The sequence below is a fragment of the Platichthys flesus genome, chromosome 11 (genome assembly GCF_949316205.1).
Source record: "Platichthys flesus chromosome 11, fPlaFle2.1, whole genome shotgun sequence".
Lineage (NCBI taxonomy): Eukaryota > Metazoa > Chordata > Actinopteri > Pleuronectiformes > Pleuronectidae > Platichthys > Platichthys flesus.
This window is the reverse complement of record NC_084955.1, coordinates 25,561,284-25,584,688: the sequence shown is the minus strand read 5'-3', so window position 1 is coordinate 25,584,688 and position 23,405 is coordinate 25,561,284. Positions and strand designations below refer to the sequence as shown.

General features: G+C 47.2%; 1 protein-coding gene across 9 annotated transcripts in view; it reads left to right on the top strand.

The window, feature by feature from the left end:
- The window catches only part of mef2d (myocyte enhancer factor 2d), a 73,375-nt gene that overhangs the window by 12,044 nt on the left and 37,926 nt on the right, over positions 1 to 23,405 (top strand). For 8 of the 9 annotated variants that reach the window (XM_062398483.1, XM_062398482.1, XM_062398485.1 and 5 more), the window contains exon 2: positions 18,044 to 18,437. In XM_062398483.1, coding sequence (XP_062254467.1) covers positions 18,384 to 18,437 — 54 coding nt within the window. In that variant the 5' untranslated portion in view covers positions 18,044 to 18,383. Of the gene's footprint in view, positions 1 to 7,510; positions 7,762 to 18,043; positions 18,438 to 23,405 lie in introns of those variants that run through there. The other variant, XM_062398480.1, reaches the window with a different exon arrangement.

The window sequence follows — 23,405 nt, the reverse complement described above, 5'->3', positions numbered from 1 at the left end:
AACCTTCTTTGAGCCGAGGCTCTACGTCAGGCCTCGGGAGACGGTGTTTCTCTTTCTATTGAACGATTAAAAAGGTCTTTAGGAGGGAATGAAGTTCTGCTCAGAAAGTGCACAAACACCCTGATGGCTCTGCTAAGTGCTGCTGAAACCTCGTCTCTCCGCTCTGATGTGAAAACCCAGTTGTTTTCACGGCCGTGCTTCCAGTCGATGGAGGGTGTACTTGTTTTCTGTCGGGCCGTGTCATCGCAGGCATTAGATAACGTTTTATTTGATGGTGTTCAATGGCTGACTCGTTCTCACCTCTCGCCCAGGCCTCTCCTGCTCTCCAGCCCACACACACTGCCATGTAGAACTGAAACACACACACAGACAACCGCCCACTGACTCATGTACACACAGACACACACACATACACTTACACACACACTAAAACACACTCTCCCTCTCTGCATCTTTCCTCCCGAGGATTCTGGCAGTTGTTTATGTTATTGAACTGGTTATCACATTACAGCTGGAACAGCACCGGGCTCGGAGAGAAAGAATCCTCCTGCTCTCTCCAGAAAGGGAATAAAGGCAAAGCGAGAGCGGTGAGAGGACGAGATAAGAAGACGATGAAATGTGTTTGCACGGCATTGATCAGCGTCTTGACTTATTCTGTGCAAGGATCAGAAAACCTGATCTTCCCAGGAGCAGGTTTATGTTCTGGGGCTTTGACAAGTGGTTCTCCTCACTGAAGACCATTGAAGTGAGTCTGTGTCTGTTGGAAAAGGGTTTCTGAATTTCCCTCGGGATTAATAAAGTATCCATCTATCTATCTATCTATCTATCTATCCTCCTTGTCAGTTTTCTAACGTCCTCAGTTGACCTTGTTAGTGTTCCACTGGTACGTTTAGTTCCCTCTGTTTCCTGGACTGTGGAGTCAATGTGAGAACGTGACCTCTCACCCTCACTGTGCTGGACCCTGAGCTCTGTGCCTCTGGTAGCAACAGGCCTCCTCCTTCACAAAAGCAGCAGCACTCTGGTTCAGCCTGCCTCCTCGTGTTCTGCATATCGAGTTATTCTCCCAGATGGAAATGACTGTTGATAAATCATCTCCTCTGCCACGGGAGTGAACGATGAGAAGAAGAAAACACATTTGGTGGTGAGAGCGTCGGCTCTGTAGAAGTTGAGGAAAACTTGTCTTTTGCTGTGTTTTGCAAACCCAGCAAGAATACCTAATCCGAAGATGTGTTATGTCTTCTTCATTCCACCCCATGGTTTCTTCATCCAATCCAAAGAAGTGCTGCGCTTTCAAATCCCCCCTCTTCTTCGCAGCTTTGCTCTTTTCTACAAACCGATAGTCGTCCGCCTAAATATCCCGCCTACACAATTCACTTTGCAGGAAACTTCGTCTGAGAAAAGAGTTTGGAGAATGTGCATGGGGGGGTGGGGGGGGTATCTACACATGACAGATTTCCCAGGAGGCATCTTGCTGAGCTGCTGCAGCAACCGATCTCCACAACGGATGAGTCGCTAACACCCTGCGACTGTAAAACAAGTTTAAACAAAAGGTCAATTACCCCCCCGACTCGGGCGCGACCTCCGGATTATAAGCTCCTCGTCATACGGTCAAAGCGGCACTGTGATGGTGCACAGCGGTGACTGAAGGGAGGACCTGGGCATAGTGGGATGAAATCACTGGATTAACATGACAGCAAGGTTTTCTCTTTGCCGTAACGCTGCCACCGGCTCCACTGGAGCAAAGCAAAGAAGCTTAGTGCTTTCAGCCCGTTCTCCTGTGCTATGGTAGCATCTGTTGTTATAGTCGCACTCAGCACACACACACACACACACACACACACACACACACACACACACACACACACACACACACACACACACACACACACACACACACACTCCTGAGCCACTCAAACACATGCTGGAGGGTCATAAAGCCCCGTTTTAATGCTCCGACGGGAGGGAGTGTGTGAGTAGGTGGGTGATACAGTATGAAGGAAGGTTTTTCACAATTCCTCTGGAGTCACAACAGGTGTGTGTGTGAGTCTGTTTGTGTGTGTGTGTGTTTGTGTGTGTGTGGCTGAGGAGAGTTATGAGCTGGGTACTAAAAGGGGGAGGGGGGTTGGAGGGCTTATGAAGGGTCCCCTCTGCCCCACCTGTAGCCTGTCAGCTGTTGTAAGCCTGTTAAAACGTCAGCTGTTTCTGAGGAGAAGTGTGTGTGTGTGTGTGTGTGTGTGTGTGTGTGTGTGTGTGTGTGTGTGTGTGTGTGTGTGTGTGTGTGTGTGTGTGTGTGTGTGTGTGTGTGTGTGTGTGTGTGTGTGTGTGTGTGTGTGTGTGTGTGTGTGTGTGTGTGTGTGTGTGTGTGTGTGTGTGTGTGTGTGTGTGTGTGTGTGTGTGTGTGTGTGTGTGTGTGTGTGTTAGTCAATGTCAGGGAGCTCTTGGAGGGTTGGGGGCGGGGGGGGGGGGGGGGGGGGGCTGGCTCTGTGTGGCCCTCACCGCCCCATTGCACATGAAACGCCTCGTCGCCTGTGGGGAGTTGTTTGTGCGCCTCGTGCCTGCGTCCAGCACCGGTGCCACCGGGTCTCACTTTGCCTCCTTCCTGCTCATGTGAAGCTGCTCCGGTTAAAACACGCTCAAAAACAAACACATCTGAAAAACATGGAACCTGTCACACATGTCATCGTTTCTGTCCGTCTCAGTGTCAGGACGTTGTCTGAGCTTTTAATGTTTTTATTTCAGACGTTCTGACACAACTCGGAAACAAAATAAAACCAGTGCTACATCCACTTTACTTTGAAAATGGCTTTTTCAAAATAAAACCACCTCTGTCCACATGAGCGTTCAGCTTCAGGTTCAGTTTCACTGTGGCTCTAATAACATGTCGTCTCCTCCATGTTAACACTCGTAACTGCACAGCAGCTGTTAGCAGCGACGACAGGGTCAGTAACACTTGGTTCTTCATGCTGTGTTCCACTCTGGAAGCTGAGGCTGATGCCATTAACTCCATTTTAATACAGTTAAAAAATTTCAAAATGTTGATTTCAAATTAAATGATGAAACACGTGATGAAAGAAACGAAACAGATTCCTCTGTTTCATCAGTTTTCACTATTTGTTGGTTTGGAAACTTGTGTCTGGAACCGGTAACAAGCAGCTGGAGAGTTCTTAGATCTGGTGAATGAAAAGCTGACTCTTGGCGACACTTTGTTCAACAGGTTCAGATGGAGACTTTGTGGTTTACAGCTGTTTCTTCTGCCGGAGCCAGACTGACTGAATTCCTTTCCTCCTGTTCTACAAACAGTTTTATAACGAGGCTGCAATCTGCGAGTGTGTTTTCATTTCCAAAATCTAAAACTACAAGAAAATAACCTTTTATACTTTAGACCAAGGGAACTTGTCTATTTTTAACAGAGCATAATTCCAGAACAGAAATATAATGAATTTTCTCTCGAAAGAAAAGTTCTACATCACTTAAACTTCTGGGTTTTTGAAAGAGTTCCTGATAAATTGTCTCAACTCTATTCTGCTCCAAAATATACTTTTATTTAATATACTTGTTTACGACTTCTCTGTCCCGTGGATGCTATAACGGAGAAGTTTTATTTTTCCTTATCGGACAAAAGCAAAACATTGAGAGAAGACACAGAAAAATAATGATCCCTTAAATCATCTTCCGACCCCTCGAGGCTTGGGACCAGCTCGAGGCAGTTGAACATCATTCTTCTGAATCAGAAGTCACAGTGCATCAAGCTGTGGGTAATGATAAAAAAAACAACTATGTTAAAGGTTGAAAGGCAGGTCAGTGGTGAAATGAACTTATGGACGTGTTGAACTAAAACTAAATCCTCTTTGGAAAATGGCAGCGTTAAAAACAGCTTCTCTTTCTGTCTGGCATTTGTTTCCCGTACGTTGCCAGACACGTCCTTCTACAAAAAAGAATCAATCAAAATGAAAGTTGTCTAATATGAAATGCTCCTTAAACCTGTGCAGCTGTAAAAAGAACAAGAAACCCGTCTGGTGTAATTTCTCTGGGCGTCAGCTGAATGTCTGCCGTCTCTCCAGTCGCTCACGCTGGCCTGGGAGCCACAGGTGCAGAGTGATTTATGGCTTTAATTTACTTGATGGATTATTATACAGCAACAGGAATGGAGCATTAATTAGAAAACCACATTGATGTGCTGTTTACGTTCCCTTTGCAGGAACAGAAAGAGCTAACACACTAAAATAGAGTCGAGCACCAAGAGAGGCATGTAGCAGCTTTAGAGATGGTTTGTTTTCCTCACTGTGGAGTAGACAAGTCAACGGGAGTTTATAGAATTCACCTTAAAACGACCTTCAATCCTAAAGAGGAAGAGCTTTCACGAGTATTCTGAGTCCTGCGTGTCCTCAGAAAAGGTGCAGAAGTGCAGTCGGACATTTAACGGTTCCTGGAAAAAGCAGGACTGGCTTCAGGGGGCGTTGGAGCCTGGCAGCTGAGGGGGGGGGGGGGGGGGGCAGACGGTTGAAGGGAACAGGTTCCTGCGTCTGTTAGGGCTCGTCTTGCTGCTCTTGACCTTTAACCTTTAACTGTGACACCTCCGGGGGCTGGGAGATGCCAAACCTCCCCGGGTTCGGGAGCGTCAGATAGAGACGACACGATACCGGTTACTGTCGTTATCTAGAACAATCCAGAACGGGATTCCAATGCAATCTCATTATCCGTCTTTTAAAGCAGTGCCTGTCGTAAAGACAACATTTAACAACTCAACGACGGTTCAGCAGAGAACAGTACTGGTATTTGAATATGTAATAAAATCCCGTGTGTTGGGGTGAACGGTCTGAAGCAGAATGCGTGAAGACTGGAATGAAAGATCCCTCAAACTACGTGTAGGTGGTTTTTATTTCAGGCGGGTTGACTCAGCGCACGTTGAAACACTGCGAGCTCGGGATCACTGCGTTCCCTTTGAAGGTGCAGACCTCAGTGGAAGTCAGTGGGTGAAACTGAACCAACCGAAGCCACGGCTGTCGTCACAGGGGAACCGGAACCCGTTTGAAATCATTGAGCATGCGGCAGAAGTCAGAAGTCAGAAGTCTTAGCCGATACGCTGAGGAGAAGCAGGTTCCGGCTCCTCGTCCTGTGGCCGCTCACGTCCTCCTGGAAAAAGCTTGTTCTTCCTGTGAGCTTTATTGTGCTGCGAGATTTGTCGAGAGCTTGACAAAAATGTGGAGAATTCCTCAATAATGTAGGTCGCACACCAGAGAAAAGCTTTGTCACTGTTTTAATTCACCCAGTCCTCTGGAGGGAGGCAGATTTGCATAAGCAGGGTATTCACTGTCAAACCCTTGAAAGCATAACGTGTTGATCCACAAACCTATTACTCATTTCATACAAAGACAAAGTACCAAATAATCTTGTCTTTAACAGGAACCTCCTGAGTTCCTCTTGTGATGGCACATCCCTCATGTGGCACACCTTTCACACGGAACCAAAACACAAACCGTTCCTACAACTGTTCCCAAGAATGTGCCGCTTCGTGGACGCAGGTTTATCTTCTCCGGCGCCGGGGCTTATACGCTTGTGTGTTTTCTTTCAACATAAATACACTTGCCTCCGGGCGAAGCTTCCTCTCACCGCTCTGTTAGAGGAGAGAGAATAGATATCCTCTCTCTCTCTCTGTGATCGTGCCTCCCCCACCTCTCCTCCGTGCCGGATCCCCACCGCATGCAGCCAGCACAGGCTTGGCGAGCGCTCGTCTCGGGAAGAGCGGAGGTAGGCTCACAGATCCCCGTGTCAGGCTGCGGGCCAACACTGTGTGTTGAGCACGGAGGGCCCACGAGCAGCCGCACACCCGGACGACAAGTGTGGTCGGCAAGCAAACGTGTGTGTGTGGGGGGGGAGGGGGGAGGCTATTACTGATTGCTTGTGTTTGTAGTTGAAGCAATTGTGTCCTCACTGCTCTGACATTAGATTGTTGTGTTTACTGGTGTTGTATATTTTTCCCAGATTCCCTGCTCCAGATACTCGGAGGGAGTTCATTCTTTTCCACCCCCCCCCCCCTCAGATTTATCCATATAAGTTGCTGCTTCAGGACCAAATCGTTCCTCGGAATTTCTGCCCCTTGTTTAACCCGTCGGGCTCCGGGCAGCGACACGCCTGCGCCCCTACACTCAGCAGCAACTACACAGTCGCTGTGTTGTGTGGAAACTCAATGACACAACTGTTTAGCAGACTCTTGGCCTCCCGTTTCCCACACAGCCCCCCCCCCAGCTCCCTCTGAGATTTCAAGGTCAGGAAAGGGCAAGGGCTGAGAATCATTGGTTGGGAAGCAGAGCGATCACAGACAGCGGATCTCTCCTTTTACAGTCCTCTTACTGTATCTCGCCAAGTTCAGATCTGAGAGCGCTTTGAATTCCACGGCTTCGATAGCGCTCTTCATCGGAGCCGCCGGGGACGCTGCAGCCGGCGGAGCAGGACAGCAGCGGATTGGTTTCTAAAATCAAGTGTGGGGCGTTTGGGCTGAGTGGCACGAGACATTACTGGTGTGTTCGACTCCGACAGCTGAGCATGCAAGTGTGTGTGTGTCTGTGTGTGTGTAGATCTGGGGGGTGGGGAGGGGGCCTTGAAGGGTCCACTGGAACAAAAGGTATGTAGGCAGCTGCCGTCCGACTGCCGGCAGCTCATGATCTCAATGTAGGATGTTCGCTCACATGTGCACGGGGACAGATTGGTGTACAACAAGGATCTGACATCCTGAGCTAATGTGGATAAACACACACACACAGACACACACACACACACACACACACACACACACACACACACACACCGCTATGAACCCATTTGTTTTCGGTACAATAATAAATGTATTTGTACAATGAGGCCAAACTTGATAGAGATGTTTAGTCCATCAGTGTCGAGCTGCAGTCAATGATTATAGATCTGTTTAATAGTGTTTGATTTGTTAGTTTTCAGTAGGATTATGGAAAAATTGCTGATTATAGTTACTATTAAATTCTGTGTAGAACCATTACATTTAGGGAGGGGGGGCAGGATTAACAGTCTTTAACATAGTGTGAAGCCAACAAGAGGATTGGTTCTCGAGATACTCATCAGAAAACAGAAAAACTGAGATTTCTCTAAATATTACGTAGATAAATATTTATTGTTCACACTTGTAAACGTTTAAATTCTTCACCTCTCTACCCCTCAACAATTCAACCTTGACAAAAGCAAAATTAGTCTCTCAGTAGATTTTCAGGACTTAGATAATCGTGGTAAATACTTTTCACGGATATAAATTGTTTGTAGAATAACGTCAGTACATGATTTTTAGTTAAAGGGTCTGAAACACAACCTGGAATCTCCTGGTTAAAGAGACGACCGACAAGCTCCTCAATCGCCAACACGGGGACACTGATGAATTGGTGGCAGTTGCTGAAGGCATATTAGGGCAGAGGGTGACCTGGGAGGGGTTTGCTGGTCGGGGGGGGGGGGGGGGTGATGAGAAGCAGCAGCAGCATTAGGGAGGGGGTGTCCTGTGAGGAGGGTGATTTGGGGCGTCCAGAGTGAGGCGTTCCAGCAGCAGTTGTCACTTGAGCAGCCGATGGTCGAGTGGCACATGTGCTGCTCTGAGTCGGACCCTGTGTTTCCCCTCTGCCATCAGGGACTCGGACTATCGCCCACTCGGACGTCTTGTTCAAACGCACTGGCCTCGATCCAGAATCAAGACTCTTTTAGTTCTGGTTTCGTGTCGGAGCCTTTTGGTCCCGTTAACCTTTGACGGTAAGAGCGACCTGTATGTTCTTAAATGTGTGTCTGTGTGTGTGTGTGTGTGTGTGTGTGTGTGTGTGTTTCCTTTGGCTGTAATTGAGCCGACGTTAGCGGCGCTTTGCTCGGATCAGTGATCACTTGAAGATAAAATGTCAAACAGTTTTTAAATGTTCGCAGCTGGAACGAACCTTTTTGTCCAAATTGCTCATGCTTGGTTTAAGTGGTGAAGAGCTGGTCTCTAATCAGAGCTGGACTGCCCCCCCGCCGGCGCCTCCGAGGACTTTCCGAGGCAGATAGCGAGGCGACTTTCTGCGTGAGGCCTGTTCTCCGTCGTCAGCCGCCGAGCTGACACCTTCCCCCAGACCCCACATCGGGGGGGGGGGGGGGGGGCTGTGAAGATTTATGGTGGATAGCTTGTGTCATCGTGCAGCTGACGGCGTCACACCTGTTCTTTCTCTCCCCTCAATTGAGGCTTGTGCGGCCATTAGGGTGTCGGGTGAGTGCCCTTGACACGATGTTTACTTCCTGTCGCCCCACGGATGATATACTTTGAAGCTGCGTAGCCGACGGTTCACTTTGGTGTTTTCTCTGCTGATATCTTGGTTCTTTTGAAACCCAAGTTAAGTGGAACAGGAGATGAATAACAGGAAGTTGTTTATCCAGGTTCAGCGCCCTGGGGCTATTCCTTTAGAGCTGAGGAGGTAGAAGCTTCATCTTCATTTCCTCACATGAAAAACCGTCTGTCTGACTTCACATCTTCTCCAGATCCTTCTCTCAACCTGCAGATCATGAACCTTCTGTGTGGTGCAGGGCTCTCTGCTGCTCCGCGTGTTGACAGAACAGGAATCAGTCACGAGTCGAATGCTCTGCGGTGTTCTGATACTGCTCCACACGCCTGTTTCTAGAGTTTATTAGCCCCCCTGGTCGCCTGCTGCACTTTAAATTGCTCAGAAGACGAGCGGACTACTCTCAGGCCTCACAGCAGCTGCTGGCCACTTGTTTTGAAGGGTATCTTGACAACAAAGCCGCCCCGGCTCAATCTCCTGTGGCCGGACTGGGAGATGCCTCTCTGAGCCGGGCTGAGGGGGCGCGTGCTTCTGAATGACCGCACGTACAAACGCTCACATGTGATTTATTCTGTAACAGCCCTGGTGTCTTCAGGGAGGGTTCATCTGTGGAAACGGTTGCATTTGGCTTCTTGAAGCGTCGGTGCCAGACTCTTGGCTGAGTGTTTATTATTGTTTCGAGCCTGCAGCGTACCGGCGGTGCCAGCGTCTCATAGTTGATGACGGACACATCTCGCACAGCATCTCGTAGTGAATCCTAAAATAGGCAGGTATCATTGTGATTAAAACAACAGCATTCCTCCTCCCACTCACCTGCGTCAACGACAACAAACGAGAGCGCGTGTGATGTCGGCCGCTCGCTCTCGCTCGCCCCGGTGAGAGGCTTCCCTGGCGAGAACGTGCTGGACCGGTGACGCCAAACTTTCACGTACGCACGTCGTCTCCGGCATGCACACCCCGCGTCCTCGAGTGTCACATTGATGTCATCAGTGTTTTGTCTAGAGGACATTTTTCTCTGTCATAGAGAAAAATGTCTTTTTGTTGTTGCACCACAAAGACAAAGGGCCAAGCTGTGGGAGGGACGCTGTGGTAGGAAGCTCACTTTGTGTCTTTGTGTCCATTCCTGAGACACTGTGCTGAGGAAGCACTTTACACAGATCACACATGAGCTGACAACTGGACCACTAATAAGCAGTTACAGTAAATACATTCATTGTTAACTCGTTTTCTTCAAATTGAGGTTAAATAGTTTACAGTGAACAAACAGGTAGTTGAAACTATTAAACCTCTGTCAGGAAGTTAACTAGTTTATATTATCTACTGTCTGAATGTTGATTTTACAATTAATTGTCAAATAATTTAGTCTCTAAAATGGTGACTAATAAGGAAATATTTAGGACGGAGCAATAAAACAATATCAGTGATTATCACAACATATCAGTAGCAATAAGAAACATGGATGTAATGCTCATGAGTTGTGGGGGTGCAGGTTTATCAAATGTTTTAACGTTTATCAAGTGTTTGAGTAAAAGGAGAATTAAAAAAAAAAAAGTCACTCAGCAAACATACTTCTTTTAGGTTAAAAGGAAATGAAAAAAAATATTTCGTGATAATTATCAATGTCGACTGACGGCCCAGAAAACTGACAATTAAGAAAACAGCTAATTTCTGACACTTTGACTGTTTATTAATTAACAATTAACAGAATGAACTAGTTGCTTCAGTTTATTGACCTGATAATTGAAGTGAGGAAGTCGCTCCTGAGGTTTGTTTAACTCTTGGCTCCGAGGACCTGGATGAAAAAGCACTTTGCTCAAGAATATTAATTTCACAAGTTGAATAAACATGAGGCTCGTGCTTGGTCACAGCTCAGCTGGACAAGCGAGTGTGGCAGGGATTGAACTTGTGACCTTTTATACGGCGCACTCTGAAAGAAACCGTAACCATCAGTGAACATGAATAAATCAAGACGTCCCCGCTGGAGACTTCCTGTGTTTGTCGACACTCAGTTCTTCAGGTTAATGGAATAGAAGTTAAGAAGCGATCCAATGAGATTCTCACTCATCAGGAGCATCTGTCTATTCTGTCTGTTTGACTCCACGGAGCTGAAAGGATTAATATCCAAGATAAGAAATGTAAAAACTTCCCTTTCTGAGAACTTGAACATTTCTTTATTTTATATATTTATAATTAAAATGATCTATAAGCAAATTGTGTAGATATCAGTTCATATTGTCAAACTGAAACTATAGAAAAGCAGGTGATTCAACCATCGCTGTGTTGTTTCTTGGTTTCTGGGATGTGTAGTTCTTTATCTCTGAGTATAATAATGTTCACAGTCTTGTACCTTTTTGATTTTTTTAACATTTTCCAATATTTGCACTGAATCACGATCGTGGTCACGATTCATCCGGTAGCTGCTCGACCTGGTTCCAGGTTGGAACCTCTTTTCTGAAGAGTCGCTGCAGAAGGTCAGTGGATCATTTACTTGTGGAACCAGAGACGTTCTAGAAGCAGATGCTCACTCTGTGCAGTTTGCAGGAACATTGTGAGTTGAACCTCTTCGGTGCCAACAAACATGAAACTCCGGTGAGCTCCCTGCCTGTGATGGTTCCACCGGCTCCCCCAGTCGCCTCCCTGGGATGGGCGTGAGAAGTGCGTCTCCCTCCGGCAGTGATGTCACCTGACAGGTCAAACCACATAGTCCACGCCAGTAATGCAGTGACGGGGGCAAGTCGCACAGTCAACAACAAACCACACAAAGTATTGTGAGTCCTCCCTGCTCCACATGTTTTGTGTCAAGCTGGAGGCTACAAGCTCAAACAGCAGAGCAGTGTCAGTTAGGGCGCCTGTGTTAAGTGCGTGGGTGTGTGGTTTTCTTTTGTGTGAGGTTGTTTGTTTTTGGGAGTGTGTGTGTGTGTGTTTACGTGCGCGGGTAGACTCCGGTATTGACAGTGGCACGGCAGCGCGGGCGTGATTCACGAGCCGAGAGCCACATATCCCTGTCCCACCCCTCCCTCCTCTCCCCCCGAACCACCACCTTAGAAGTGCTGCCCTTGCACTGCATCAGCCCCCCCCCCCCCCCTCGCTCCCCACCTCTCCATAGTCTCTCCCATGATTGGTTAAGAGGGGGAAGGGGAGATCATATTCCACTGCCAGGGTTGGCAGTGCAGACGAACAGGCACAATAACAGTCGCGAGCCAGACTTCAGATTTAAGGCCAGCAGCTTCATCAGCCCCCCCCTCCCTCCTCCACCTTCCCTCCACCTGCCGATGCTTCTGCCACATTATCAGCCACAGGGTTTTGTTGATATATGGAAGGCGCACGCTGGGTGGTGAGGCCGGGGTGCGGCGGGGGCCATGTCCAATGGTTGCCCGGGAACATGAGGCAACAGGCTGTAAATATCACACAGCTGGTGCTGGCAGAACAGCCTCAAGGTTGGGCCGCAAACCGAGCCTCGCCGGGTCAGATGAGGGGAAGATCGACCCCCCCCCCCGTTCCTCACTGGTAACCCGACGAGGGACAAGCCCATTCGGTTTCACCTCTTACACTGTGTCCTGGAACCGTGAGTCAGATTTCTTAATAAGTGAGGTTGACGCTGGTGAGTTGTTATGAACCTTGACATTAATGTGTTCATGATCCAAGCAGCTCTATGAGCAGAGCAGACATTTGAACAGGTTTAGTTTTGCTCCCTCACAGATTTGGGGGGGGGGGGGGGGGGGGGGCCACAGGAAAACAATCGTGAGAAATCAAAGCAGGAGAAGTCGAGTTCAGGTGTTTACACCCGGAGTCCATACTCTCCAACCGATATATGTCAAAATATATGTATAACTTTTAAAAACTGACGTCATTTTAATTTGTCTTGATTTACGCATCATTATCTTCATGAAGCTGGTGGAACCACAGGAAAACAAATGTTAGTAATAAGCTGCATGATCCTCATTGACCACCGGAGACAGATGTTAGAATAAGACTTAGATTGGTGTTTTCTGTCAGAATGAGACTTTATTAGCTTGTTCCAAAAACCACTGGATCCTACATAATAAAACTCCAGCATCTTATCATGAGATCATGAGACACCTGGTAAATCCAAATTGTCATTAAAACTTGCGTTGAAGGTTCATTTAACTTCAGATTCAGATTCTTTTTGCTGATTTGATTCCACGTGACTCCCAGTCGCACTGAGCCTCATTCGTCAGCTCGTGTTTCTTCCATCACGTCAGGCCGGTTGGAGTGATGAATGGATATTGGTGAAGTATTGATCCGCTCTGACTTCAGACCGAGGCCCAGATCAGTCACTTTGATGACCCGCTGCAGAGGTCACCGCTCCATCAGCTGCGTGCAGGCAGGTCGCCCGAGGACTGAAACCTGAGGCCTTCATATCCTCCTGATCTCGGGGGTGACTGCGGTGATACTTTTTCAATACAGCATGTTAACTGATACGAGAGTTGGTCATACATGCTATTGACGGTTAATGTGATCTGCTAAGATTTCAGGTAACATGTGACGTGAAGGGATTTTTGTTTGAGTTGAAACTTTCACAAGCAAGATCTTCAGTCCATTGTGATTTGATTTGTCGGCCGAGCCATCTCTGTCGCACAACGCTGTGTTTATAACGGTTTGTTGTGACCTCAGAATGTACGTAGAGATGGAGGCACTCGTCTCCTCCGGCTCTAGAGGAATAAATCACACAAACCTCGCACCAGGTCTCAAAGGTCTGTTCACATAGATGTTGCATCAGGTGTAAATGGATTAAATGTGACCCTGAAATGTCAAGTACCATGTCAACGTTAGTGAACAGTGGCCAGTGACTCATAGGGCAGATTTAAGAAGGATGCACTTCCCTGTGAAATGCAGGTGCTGTGGTTCAGGGTATAATGCGTCTCACTCTCGGGGGGGGGGGGGGGGGTAGGGTTAGGTCAGAGCAGAGTGAGATTTATCATAGGTACCTCACGTTAGCGTGGTCATTTGTCTCCGAATGTTTGACACTTGGTAGAAAATGTTTCCAAACAGATATAGAAAGTTCATCCACAGATTTTTATCTGTAACTTTGTCTTGATTTGGCCCAAATTCTGACTCCTGTCAGTATTTACATCCCTTCTATTCACTTGTTTCCATCCCGGCTGGCGTGAGCACATGAATATGCACTGATGTGTCAGACGGTTCCTAACACGTCAGCAGGACCTGCACCTCGCTCCACCCGTAAAGAGCCAGATAGGTCCAGGTTGGTGCTGATTTTGGTGCCCGAGTGGGAAAGTGATGGATTTCCCAGCAGCTTCGCTCCCTCCCCTGCAACCAGCAGCCCACTTCTGAGCCTTATCACTCTGCTCCAGGCTGCTCGCTGCCACTTCACACACCAGGGCAGGAAGAGAAGACACACACTCACACACACACACACACACACACACACACACACACACACACACACACACACACACAGACAAAAAGCATAAGTGAATAACACACACTTAGGACCAACCAATACACTGATACTGCAGCTTGACGACAACGCTCATTGATTTTGAATGAATTTAAGAGAATAGGCGTTTGTGTGTCCTCAGAGGTTTAGGATCTTCAACACGTTCCATAAAGCTCATTGGAAATGCGTTGAGGGGGGGCGCAGGGCAAATTTGAAATTCTATTGTTAATTTTCAGATTTTAAAGGACAATAAACCGAGGCTGATTCTAGAAACCATGAACACTTTTGCTGTGTTTGTTTCAAGCTGCAGGCTGCGCTAACGTTTCATTGGACAAGACACAAAGTTTTGTTTTGACACCTTGTGAATTAGTTTGAACTTGTTTAATAAATCAGATGTATCGGTGAAATCAGTGCAGATCAAGTCTGTGTCTTCTTTCCAGTGGTCCGGGTCTCAGCTTTCAATTGATAGATTGGTCAGGGTCGGGTTCAAGTAGATCCTTTCCATTGGACCAGTGAAGAACTGTAGTTACTGGTTCAGTCCCAGTTTCAGATCGAAAGATTTCAAGAAATAAAAGTCCGGCAGCAATTGAGAGAAATCTGAAGCTCTTAATTTTCCGTCTTCTTAACTCTGCAACAATCATCAAAGACACAGCAACACAGTCGTGACCTTTTCACCATGTTTTCAGACTCGAGCATTCGATGCAGATGCAGTTCTCTTATTAAAGAAAGCATGTGTTACCTTTGAGAGTGCATGTGAGTGGCTTGTTTCCCGTGTGTCACGACTCAGTCACGGCCCTGTGCCGCTTCCCTGCAGGTTGTGACACATGCAGCCGGTGGCAGGAACACTGGTGCCGGCGTATCAGTAATATCCAGGGCAGCGGTAGCCGAGAGGACGGCAGGGCAGGTTGTCAGGAGAAAGGTCAGCAGTTCACTAACCAGCTGGGAAAATCTGGGGGACGTGCTCTTTAGCAAGTCACTTAACCCCAGATAGCTCCAGGGAAGCTTCTTATTTTGCAGCTGTGGAGGCCGCGGCTGCACTGGGAAGCTTCCGGCAGCAACTGTGCCGAACTTTGAACCGTGTTGTAGCTGAAAGAAAAAGAAAAGAAGACATCTCAGTTAATGCTAAAATCTGAATATTGCCCCTGCGGCTCAACCCCCTCCCCCCCCACATGGTCGGAGGAGGAGATTGGAGCTTTCAAATATTTAATGGCCGCAGCAACAGATGTCCGGGATAATGACGCTTTTTTTCTAACTGTTCTTTTACCGACTAATCTTTGTCGCAGGCTGCTCCGAGGATATGACCTGATGTGAACTCACTGAAGCTTAGTGGACACATTAGCACAGTGAAGCCGTTTATATTCCCTTTCTAATGCACACTATCCCCTTAAATAACATCTTTCTATAGCAATGTGTACGATGTCTTCCTTTAGGTTAGTTTATTGTTTGATATTTCCGCCTTTTGGTCGATTTCAAGTTTCCCTGTTCCTTCCTGAGACACTGGAACCAGTCCAGAACGAAGCCAATTCCAGAAAAGGGCTGAAATTGCTTGGAAAATATATTTTTTCCTGGTGCATGGAAACATCTCGCATGAGAAGGCGAACAGACGCGGCAGATCTTCATCGACACAGAGTTTATCCAAAGGGATGATTAATTTTTAATCAGATCATGACAGCCGTAATATTCAAGCGTCTGTGCTGAAAAACTGTCGAGCTATCGAGGCTGCAGCAGCTCCGGGTTTGATATTTCTGCAGTTTCCTCAAAAGCTTTCGAATCCTTTATTCCCAATTTGTGCTTTTATGTCCATATTCTCTGTTATATCATGTGAAAGAAGAGCTTGTCAGTGGGTTCGTGTGAAATAGACGTTGTAGGCGTTCCCCAGGGATCTAATCTAGGGCTGCTGTAGATACCTAATTATCAGCGTTTATCTTTTCCTTGTCCAGAGCCGCTCTGTCACTCTCGCCTGCTCAGCGAGGCAGCAGACACACTCCAGGCCCTTCGCTTCCCATGTGAGAGCAGAGATTCTGCCTGACATCAGACATGGGAAGCGAGCTCCGGCAGCATGAAGGGTAAAAGGTCGGGACTTGACCACCGCGGGCAGATAGAGCCGCCTTTTCATGTGTGATCAGCCCACAGCCTGAAGACAAATCCCTCAGCGCTCTGCTTTTGAACTTCATCTCAGCTGGAGCGAGTCGGCCGCTCGCTCCGCGGCTGATGACGGCTCGAGAGGTTATGAACACACACCTTGTTATTATTTAGTGGTAAAAACGCTGCAGACACTTCTTTACTGAGGCTGAATGGAAAAGGAAGAATTCACAACATGCTGGGAACAGAGATTACTTTCTAGAGGCGCACTAATGAGGTGGTGCAGGAAGGATTCATTATCCTTCACTGATTTCTCTTATTAAATCTGATCCAGTCAAAAGGGAGGAGTTGAATATTTCCCTAAAAAATATAATAGTAATCGCGCTGAAGGGGCTGGAACCAAATATGAGACCGATGCTGCCAGTAGTTTGTACATTTAGTTCCTGCAGCTCGCTGGAGAAACCGGGCTCAGCCAGCCTCCAGCTCTTTATCAAGCCTTTTACAAAACAATTATGACACTCATAACACCCTCTTTCTTCAAACCCCCTCCACTCTCCTCCATCAGTGCATAATTCATGAGCGACTCATCGCCAGAGCTAAGTCAATTGCATCCACTCTGAGCGAGTGCACAGCGCCCACAGCAGCACAAAAGGACCGTCAGTCCCATGACAGACTATTTTGCATTCTTTGTATCTCATAAGAATGGATGTAAATGGAGGGCGTTCTTCTTCTGCCGCTCTCCCAGGTAGATGGAATGCAAACAATGCTCCAGAGCTGCTGTGGAGTCTCTGCTCACATGGGCTCAAGCTGAGGCTGAAGAGATTTGGAAGTGACAAATCATTCTTTCACGTTTTCTTGTTGTGCGGCGCCGGAGCTTCGTCCAACAAACACAACATGGGACATTTTTCATTTCAGTGTTGTCACATCATTGGACGTGAGCAAACGCACTGGGTCTGGGACGAACCCGCTCCGTCGGCCATCTTGTGAATCTTTTGGAACCGAGATGAAGTCATTGTCCAATAAGATTCAGGTGTGAAGACGGGATCAAAGCTCTCGTATGTGGAACCTTTGATCTCGGTGTTTATTCACATGCTGTTTCCTTCACGAGAACAAACCTTACATTTTATGCAGATTTATTTATCAAGTTAACAAACTGATCTACAAACAATCTCAACGTGTCATGATTTGAGCTCATGTTCTCATGACTTTGCAGATTTCAGGTCGTTAATGGCTCCGACTGTCGTGTGTGTGGGTGTGGGTGTGTGTTTGTGTGTGTGTGTGCACAGACTGTATGTATATATAGAGTGCTATTTTTAAAGCTGAACCACAAATAGTAGCAACAGGGCCTAAAACAGTCCTCGCTCTGTTGTCATTCCTGTGCTGATGACGCCTTCTCATTCATTCATGAGTTTACACAAACGCTTTCTGCTCTGCCCATATTTAAAATGAGGATTTTGATCCATCCTCAGTTCAACAGTCATTGTGGAATCTGGCAGAGCACCTTTATTTCATGGTCAGTTAGATGCACTTTACACCCTCTGTCACGGGGAATTAGGCCAGTGTTCAGGTTGGTTAATAATAATGTTATTACCACTTTAATGTGACATCACTAGAAATCCGCCCGACATCTGTCCTGAGATCTTTAGAAAACCAGAATCTGAAAACTGCAGAAATTTGCTTTTTAATCCGGCTGCTGATGTGCCTGGATTGTGAAGAGCAGTTGATGGTGGAAGCGTTTCCGTCCGCACGCGACACGCTGAACCTGTTTCCTGTCAACTAACAGGAACAGGGACGTGTGTGGAGACGGACAATCTGTAGAATCCACATCTCTGCTCTGCTTTCGATTGGGGGGGTGGGTGGGGGGGATTCACATTCGGCGTGTCAGGCGGCCCCGGCCGGGCTGCCTTCTGCCGCGGGCGACCAGCAGATCAGTGATGTGGCGGTGATGCCTCTAATGAAGCTGACACAGCACAGCCTCCCTCCTCGCGGGCCCCTGAGGGCCTCATGAGGCACCACAAACACCCCCCCCACCCCCGCACCCCTTCATGTTCCAGCCCAAAGTCCTCCTGATTTGACGGCGGCTCCGATGCATCGCTGCATCATTTATTCTCTCGTCTATGAGGGTCAGGGCAAAGACGGTGTTTGTAGTAAAGTGGGTCACAGAACACAAACTCACTTCTCAGTTTGTTTATCTCAGTCCGATGAATTCCTCTTTGTTGTTTTCCAGGAGCTGCCCAGCTGAGGTGAAGGGGAGGGCAGAGGAACCCAGTTCAGCCTGAGTGCGGATGACCTGCTGTGGGAATCACGACCATGATCTGAAGAGGGCGCCGCACACCGAACCCCGTTTCTCCTCTCCTCCTTCTCCCTCTTTTTCTTTTTTTGGGGGTTTTGTTTTTCATTCTACTCGGTGACAGCCTCTCGGCCCGGCCGCTTCCGACAGAGTCCACGTGCACGGAGAGAACAAACTGATCCGAGGCTTCAGGAGGAGGAAGACGCACAACACGACACTCACCTGTGACCTCTGACCTCGCCACTTCCCCTGCTCCTCCCACCGCAACACCGCAAACATGGGGAGGAAAAAGATTCAGATCCAGAGGATCACGGACGAGCGCAACAGACAGGTGAGTTCCAGTTCTAAACCATGTCTGAATCTCTAATAACTTATTATCGTTATCGACCTCGTTTGGGCAAATGTCAGCAACACAACAGCAACACAAACTACATCCTCCATAACCAAACATTATAACCACACAATGTAAATAAAGATGGAAGACATGACGGCTCAAATAAATGAAGCCGTCTTCATCACCTGCCTCCTCCATGTTCGTGGATGGGACATAGATCCGACCAAGAAAATTCACTTTTCTGTCATTTCAGGTAGTTCTTATCACACTGATGTATTTTCAAGCTCTAACAACACACAAATACACACACAGTGTTGGGTTCCATGCAGCAGCACATAGCCCTTGTCCTGTGTAGCACAACATAGAAGCTGTTCCCTGAGCTGTGCCAGATGAGAACAGCACAATAGCATCGTGTTTTATGAGGCTCATATGACTCCACGGAGCCGTCATGGGTTTTTCTCAGACTGCCTACAGTAAAAAAAGAGCAAGTATAATATTCCCCTTCCAAAAAACACAGCCTCAGTCCCTCTGGTTACATCAGTGGCATTGTCAGAGTGGATGAAAGGGTAAATGATCCATCTAAAATGAGTCAACTGGTAAATGGGCTTTGCTCCATTGAGCCGATTGAGTAATGGATTTGACGTGCCCACCTTCAGAAGCGGAGGAAGAAGAAAAACAAGAGGGAAGCAGGGAAACAAGGTGGCTGTCTGAATGAGACCCGAGCGCGGTGCAGCCGCGGGGTGTCGGCAAAATCATCCACACTCTCCTCCTCATCAATCTTAGCAGGTCGCGTCCACAACAAAGGGGGGGAAGCGGCGCCTGCAGGGGGTCAGCCGGGTGGGACGGGTTGTTATCCTCGCTACACAATCGGACATGAAGGAGACGGGTGGGGGTGCAGCTGTTCCTGCTGGAGTATCAGGTGTCACACAGTTTGTCAATAAGGTGACGCACTCTGTGGTAAAACGTGGTCCTGGGGTCAGAATCAAGGATTATTCATTGACCCGCGATCAGGTGATTAACAAGCAGGGGTTCTTAATCACAGGTCATCAGCGACTTGTGACCCTTGTGTTGACCCAGACCTGCGCTCGGCGTTCACACCTCGTGTTTCCTCTGTTTCTCTGTTAACCAGAGAGAAACAGGATCTTATGTTTGAAGTGGAGCAGAGAACTAAGCCGCTCGCTCGGTGTTACTGCAGCTAATGAACAGTGCAGCTCCTGAAAGGGAATCAAATGATTTTTTTTTTGGAGTACACGCCGCCCGTCACCCTCCTACGTGTCGATTCAGAGACGCTGCCATAAGCTCCACAAAGCAACCCGCGTTGGGAGTGTGGGCCTCGGCTGGAAACATGACAGCGTCACAAACAAAGACACCAGAGGCAGAACTGGAGACGTTGGACTGATCGATGCCTTCTTACTTTTTATTTGAAGACGGTGTTAAAGTGTTGACTTTTCATTGGCAAAGAGTTCAAAAGGAAAAAGTGGTTTTCATTCCAAGTACTGTTCAACATCCAGCCGAAGGAATGAAGAACTAGAAAGAGTTCTGCAAAGTGTGTGAGGACAGCTGGAGACATGAGAACTTCACAGCTGTGGGAACAATCCAGGGAATGTTCATCCAATAAAGTGATCTTCTTATTTTCTGTCTAATAAATCAAATACTAGGATTATGATTAATGATCTTTCACAGCTCTTTCTTTTGTTTCTTGTTCCTTCACTTTTTTGAAATGCTCCAATTGTCGAGGGTCTAGTCAGGAAATGATCTTTCTCACTGAAAAATGTGTTTTACCGGTGTGAGGGAAACTTTCCTTCTCTCTCTCTCTCTCTCTCTCTCTCTCTCTCTCTCTCTCTCTCTCTCTCTCTCTCTCTCTCTCTCTCTCTCTCTCTCTCTCTCTCTCTCTCTCTCTCTCTCTCCTCACTGACGGCGTCTTGTTCTCCAGTTGCCATTGGTAACCTGGTAATTCTTAATGTCAGTTACCTCCAGCTTGTTTTTCTCCTTTGTGACAAACACGAGGATCAAACCTACGGGAATCGAACACGGGAATCGAACCACCGGCACAGAAGCCACGCTGGCTGCTTCTCTCTGAGGGGAGAGGAAGGACGGAGTTGATAGTTGGGACTCGTTCTGGTTGTTTTCAGTTTTCATGACCATTTGTTAGCAGAGCTGTTGTTGTTGTTGTTGTTGTTGTTGTTGTTGTTTTCCCGGTGGCTTGTCTCTCCATCCCCGGCGCCTCTTGTCATCACGCGCAGCCGTAATTTCCTCCCTTTCCAACGCCGCCACTAAATCTATCTGCTCATTCTGTGTGTGAGAGAGAGAGAGAGGAGGGGGAGAGAGAGAGAGGAGGGGGAGATATGTAGATGAGCAGAGAGATACAGATAGGAGAGAGAGAGAGAGAGAGAGAGAGAGGGAGGGAGGTAAGATGATGGTGTCAGTGTGTGATGAGGTGGGAAATGGGGGGGCGGAGGGGAGTCATGAGGGGAGGAGGGGAGTCGGTTGCCCATGGATACGACCCCGATATAATTTGATTTGTGGCAGGAAGCAAAGAGTGAGAGGAGGAGGGGGGGAGGGAGGGAGGGAGGATGTGGAAAAAAAAGAGGGCGAGAAAACAAGAAGACGGAGGAGGACGAGAGAGAAGGAGGGATGAGGAACATGAAGATAAAGGATGAAGAGATATGAAAGATGGAGAGACTGTCAGATCGTCGTCTTCTCACTTTTATCCCCCCTGTCTCTGTTTCTTTCTCTACCTCTTCATCCCCCCCCCACACTGTTTTCTTTACGTATTAAATTCACTGCACTTCCAACCAATCATAACATCACCAGGACAAGATCACAAATCATTTTCAGTAACTTAACGTCACATTAATAACACAAAACAGTGAAAGCAACGAGAGCAAAGAATACACAACCCCCCCCCCCCCCGCCCCCCTCGCAACGCAAGTCAGAAAGAAAGAGGAAGTAAACTTGGGAAATGCGGTTTTCAAAATAAAACACCTGCTACACATCCGACAGACTCCTTATCATTTCACCCCTTAAGAAGACACGTACTTAATATAATGCCCAACCTACTTATTGACACAACTATGAAATAACATACCAATGACATATCAATGGATGGAGATTATTTCTGATACGGAGCTCAAACTTTTTTATTATAAAAAGGTATTTTGAGTTAGTTGCTGTTACTTACTGGGATTGTGTGACACGGCGTTAAAGGAGATTTATCACATGGGCTTCTTTTCTAAATGAAGCCATATATCTGTGAGGTGATAAATTCAAGTGTCAAAGTGATGTCACAGTGATGTCACAGTGATGTCACAGTGATGTCACAGAAGGCGTTTGGGCTTTAACGTCAGATGGAAAATGTGTTGACATCACTCGTGGACGGCGCCTGAGGAGCAGCGGGCTTCAAAGACTCCTGCCTGTTTCCAACACCCTCAGTTTACTCCTGCAGCCCATCTGTGCACATTCACTTCCCCCCCCCCCCCCCCCCCCCCCCCCCCCCCCCCGTATCAGACGGCAGATTGTATCAGCACCTGAATGTTTTCCCTCTTCTCTCTTCCCTTAATGTTTCTATTCCCCGGTGAGTGTTTTTGTGTTGGTGTGTGTGTGTGTGTGTTCATTGTGTGTTTTATCCAAAGTAAACCAAATCTCCGTGGATTGTAAATACCAGTTGGTTGTAGCTGGGAAGCTTCTGAAGCAGCCAACAGACAGCGAGGGCCCCTGTGCTCCGGCTCCACTCTGCTCTGCTTGTTCACATCTGAGGGGCTTGTACGTGTGTGTGTGTGTGTGTGTGTTTATGTGTGTGTGTGTGTGTGTGTGTGTATGAGGAAAATATCGTGTGACAGAAGGAGAGCATGGAAAAGAGCATAACAGAGTGTGAAGATGACGAGGAGAGTGAATGTGATGGGAGGTGTGTGTGTGTGTGTGTAAAATGAGAGCTTTAAAGAGAGAATGTTTAGACACACTAGAAGTCAGCTTCCTAAAAATGTCTCTATCGTGAATGTTTAACTCAGTTTCAATGAAGTCGTTCCCACGATGATAAAACATTGATCAAAGTTAATTTGACTAGAAACACGAAGCATCAGAGGAGACAAACCCTGACACAAGCACTGATATTCTCTCTCTCTCTCTCTAGATGTGTTTATATGTATATGCACTATATTTATCTATATGGTTTCTGCTCCAGTTTCTACAAAAAAAAAAAAGATTTCATAATAAAGCTGCTTTCAGACCTGCACTGAGGTCTGCACATTTCCCTGAAACTTGGTTTGTGAGAACACGAATGTCTGATCCAGCTGGTCCATCGTCTTCTGGAACTTTTCCTGCAGCCTCCTAGTAAAATATCCGGAAAAGTGTCCATGTGAGAAAACAGCAGGAAAAATCACAGCCAACAAATGTGGTTGATGTCGTTTCTAAGAAAACAAATATCTCACGATGAAAAAGAGGAGTCGTACAGCTGTTGAGGAAAAGGTCCGACGTGTGTCGATGTGCTGGAAACAAAAACACATGATTTAGTTTCTCCTCATTTGTAACTCGCTCTCAGAAACATGTCAGCACCAGGAGAAATCCCTCCCGTGTCGATGAGCCTTTTAAAACATTCATAAAGTTTTTACCGTTCTTGTAGACCGGCAGAATTCGACCAAACTCTCTATATTCAGCTTCCTGTGATCACTGGCTGAAGAAGAAGATCAGGAACTGAACTGATGACGATTGACCTGATAGCATTTAACAATCTTTAATCAAATTGTGCTTCGAATGTATTTAGTATCTTGTGAGCAGAGAAACACGTGTCACTGACAACATGTGATAATGATAATAATTAATAATTATTATTTGTAGCGCACTTTACTAAACCAACGTTACAAACTGCTTCACACAAGACAACAAGCAGATCATGGAAACTGCTCTGTGATCAGCTGTGGTACAACAGACTCTCGTCCTCTTTGCTGACACGCTGTGAAAAGTCCTAAT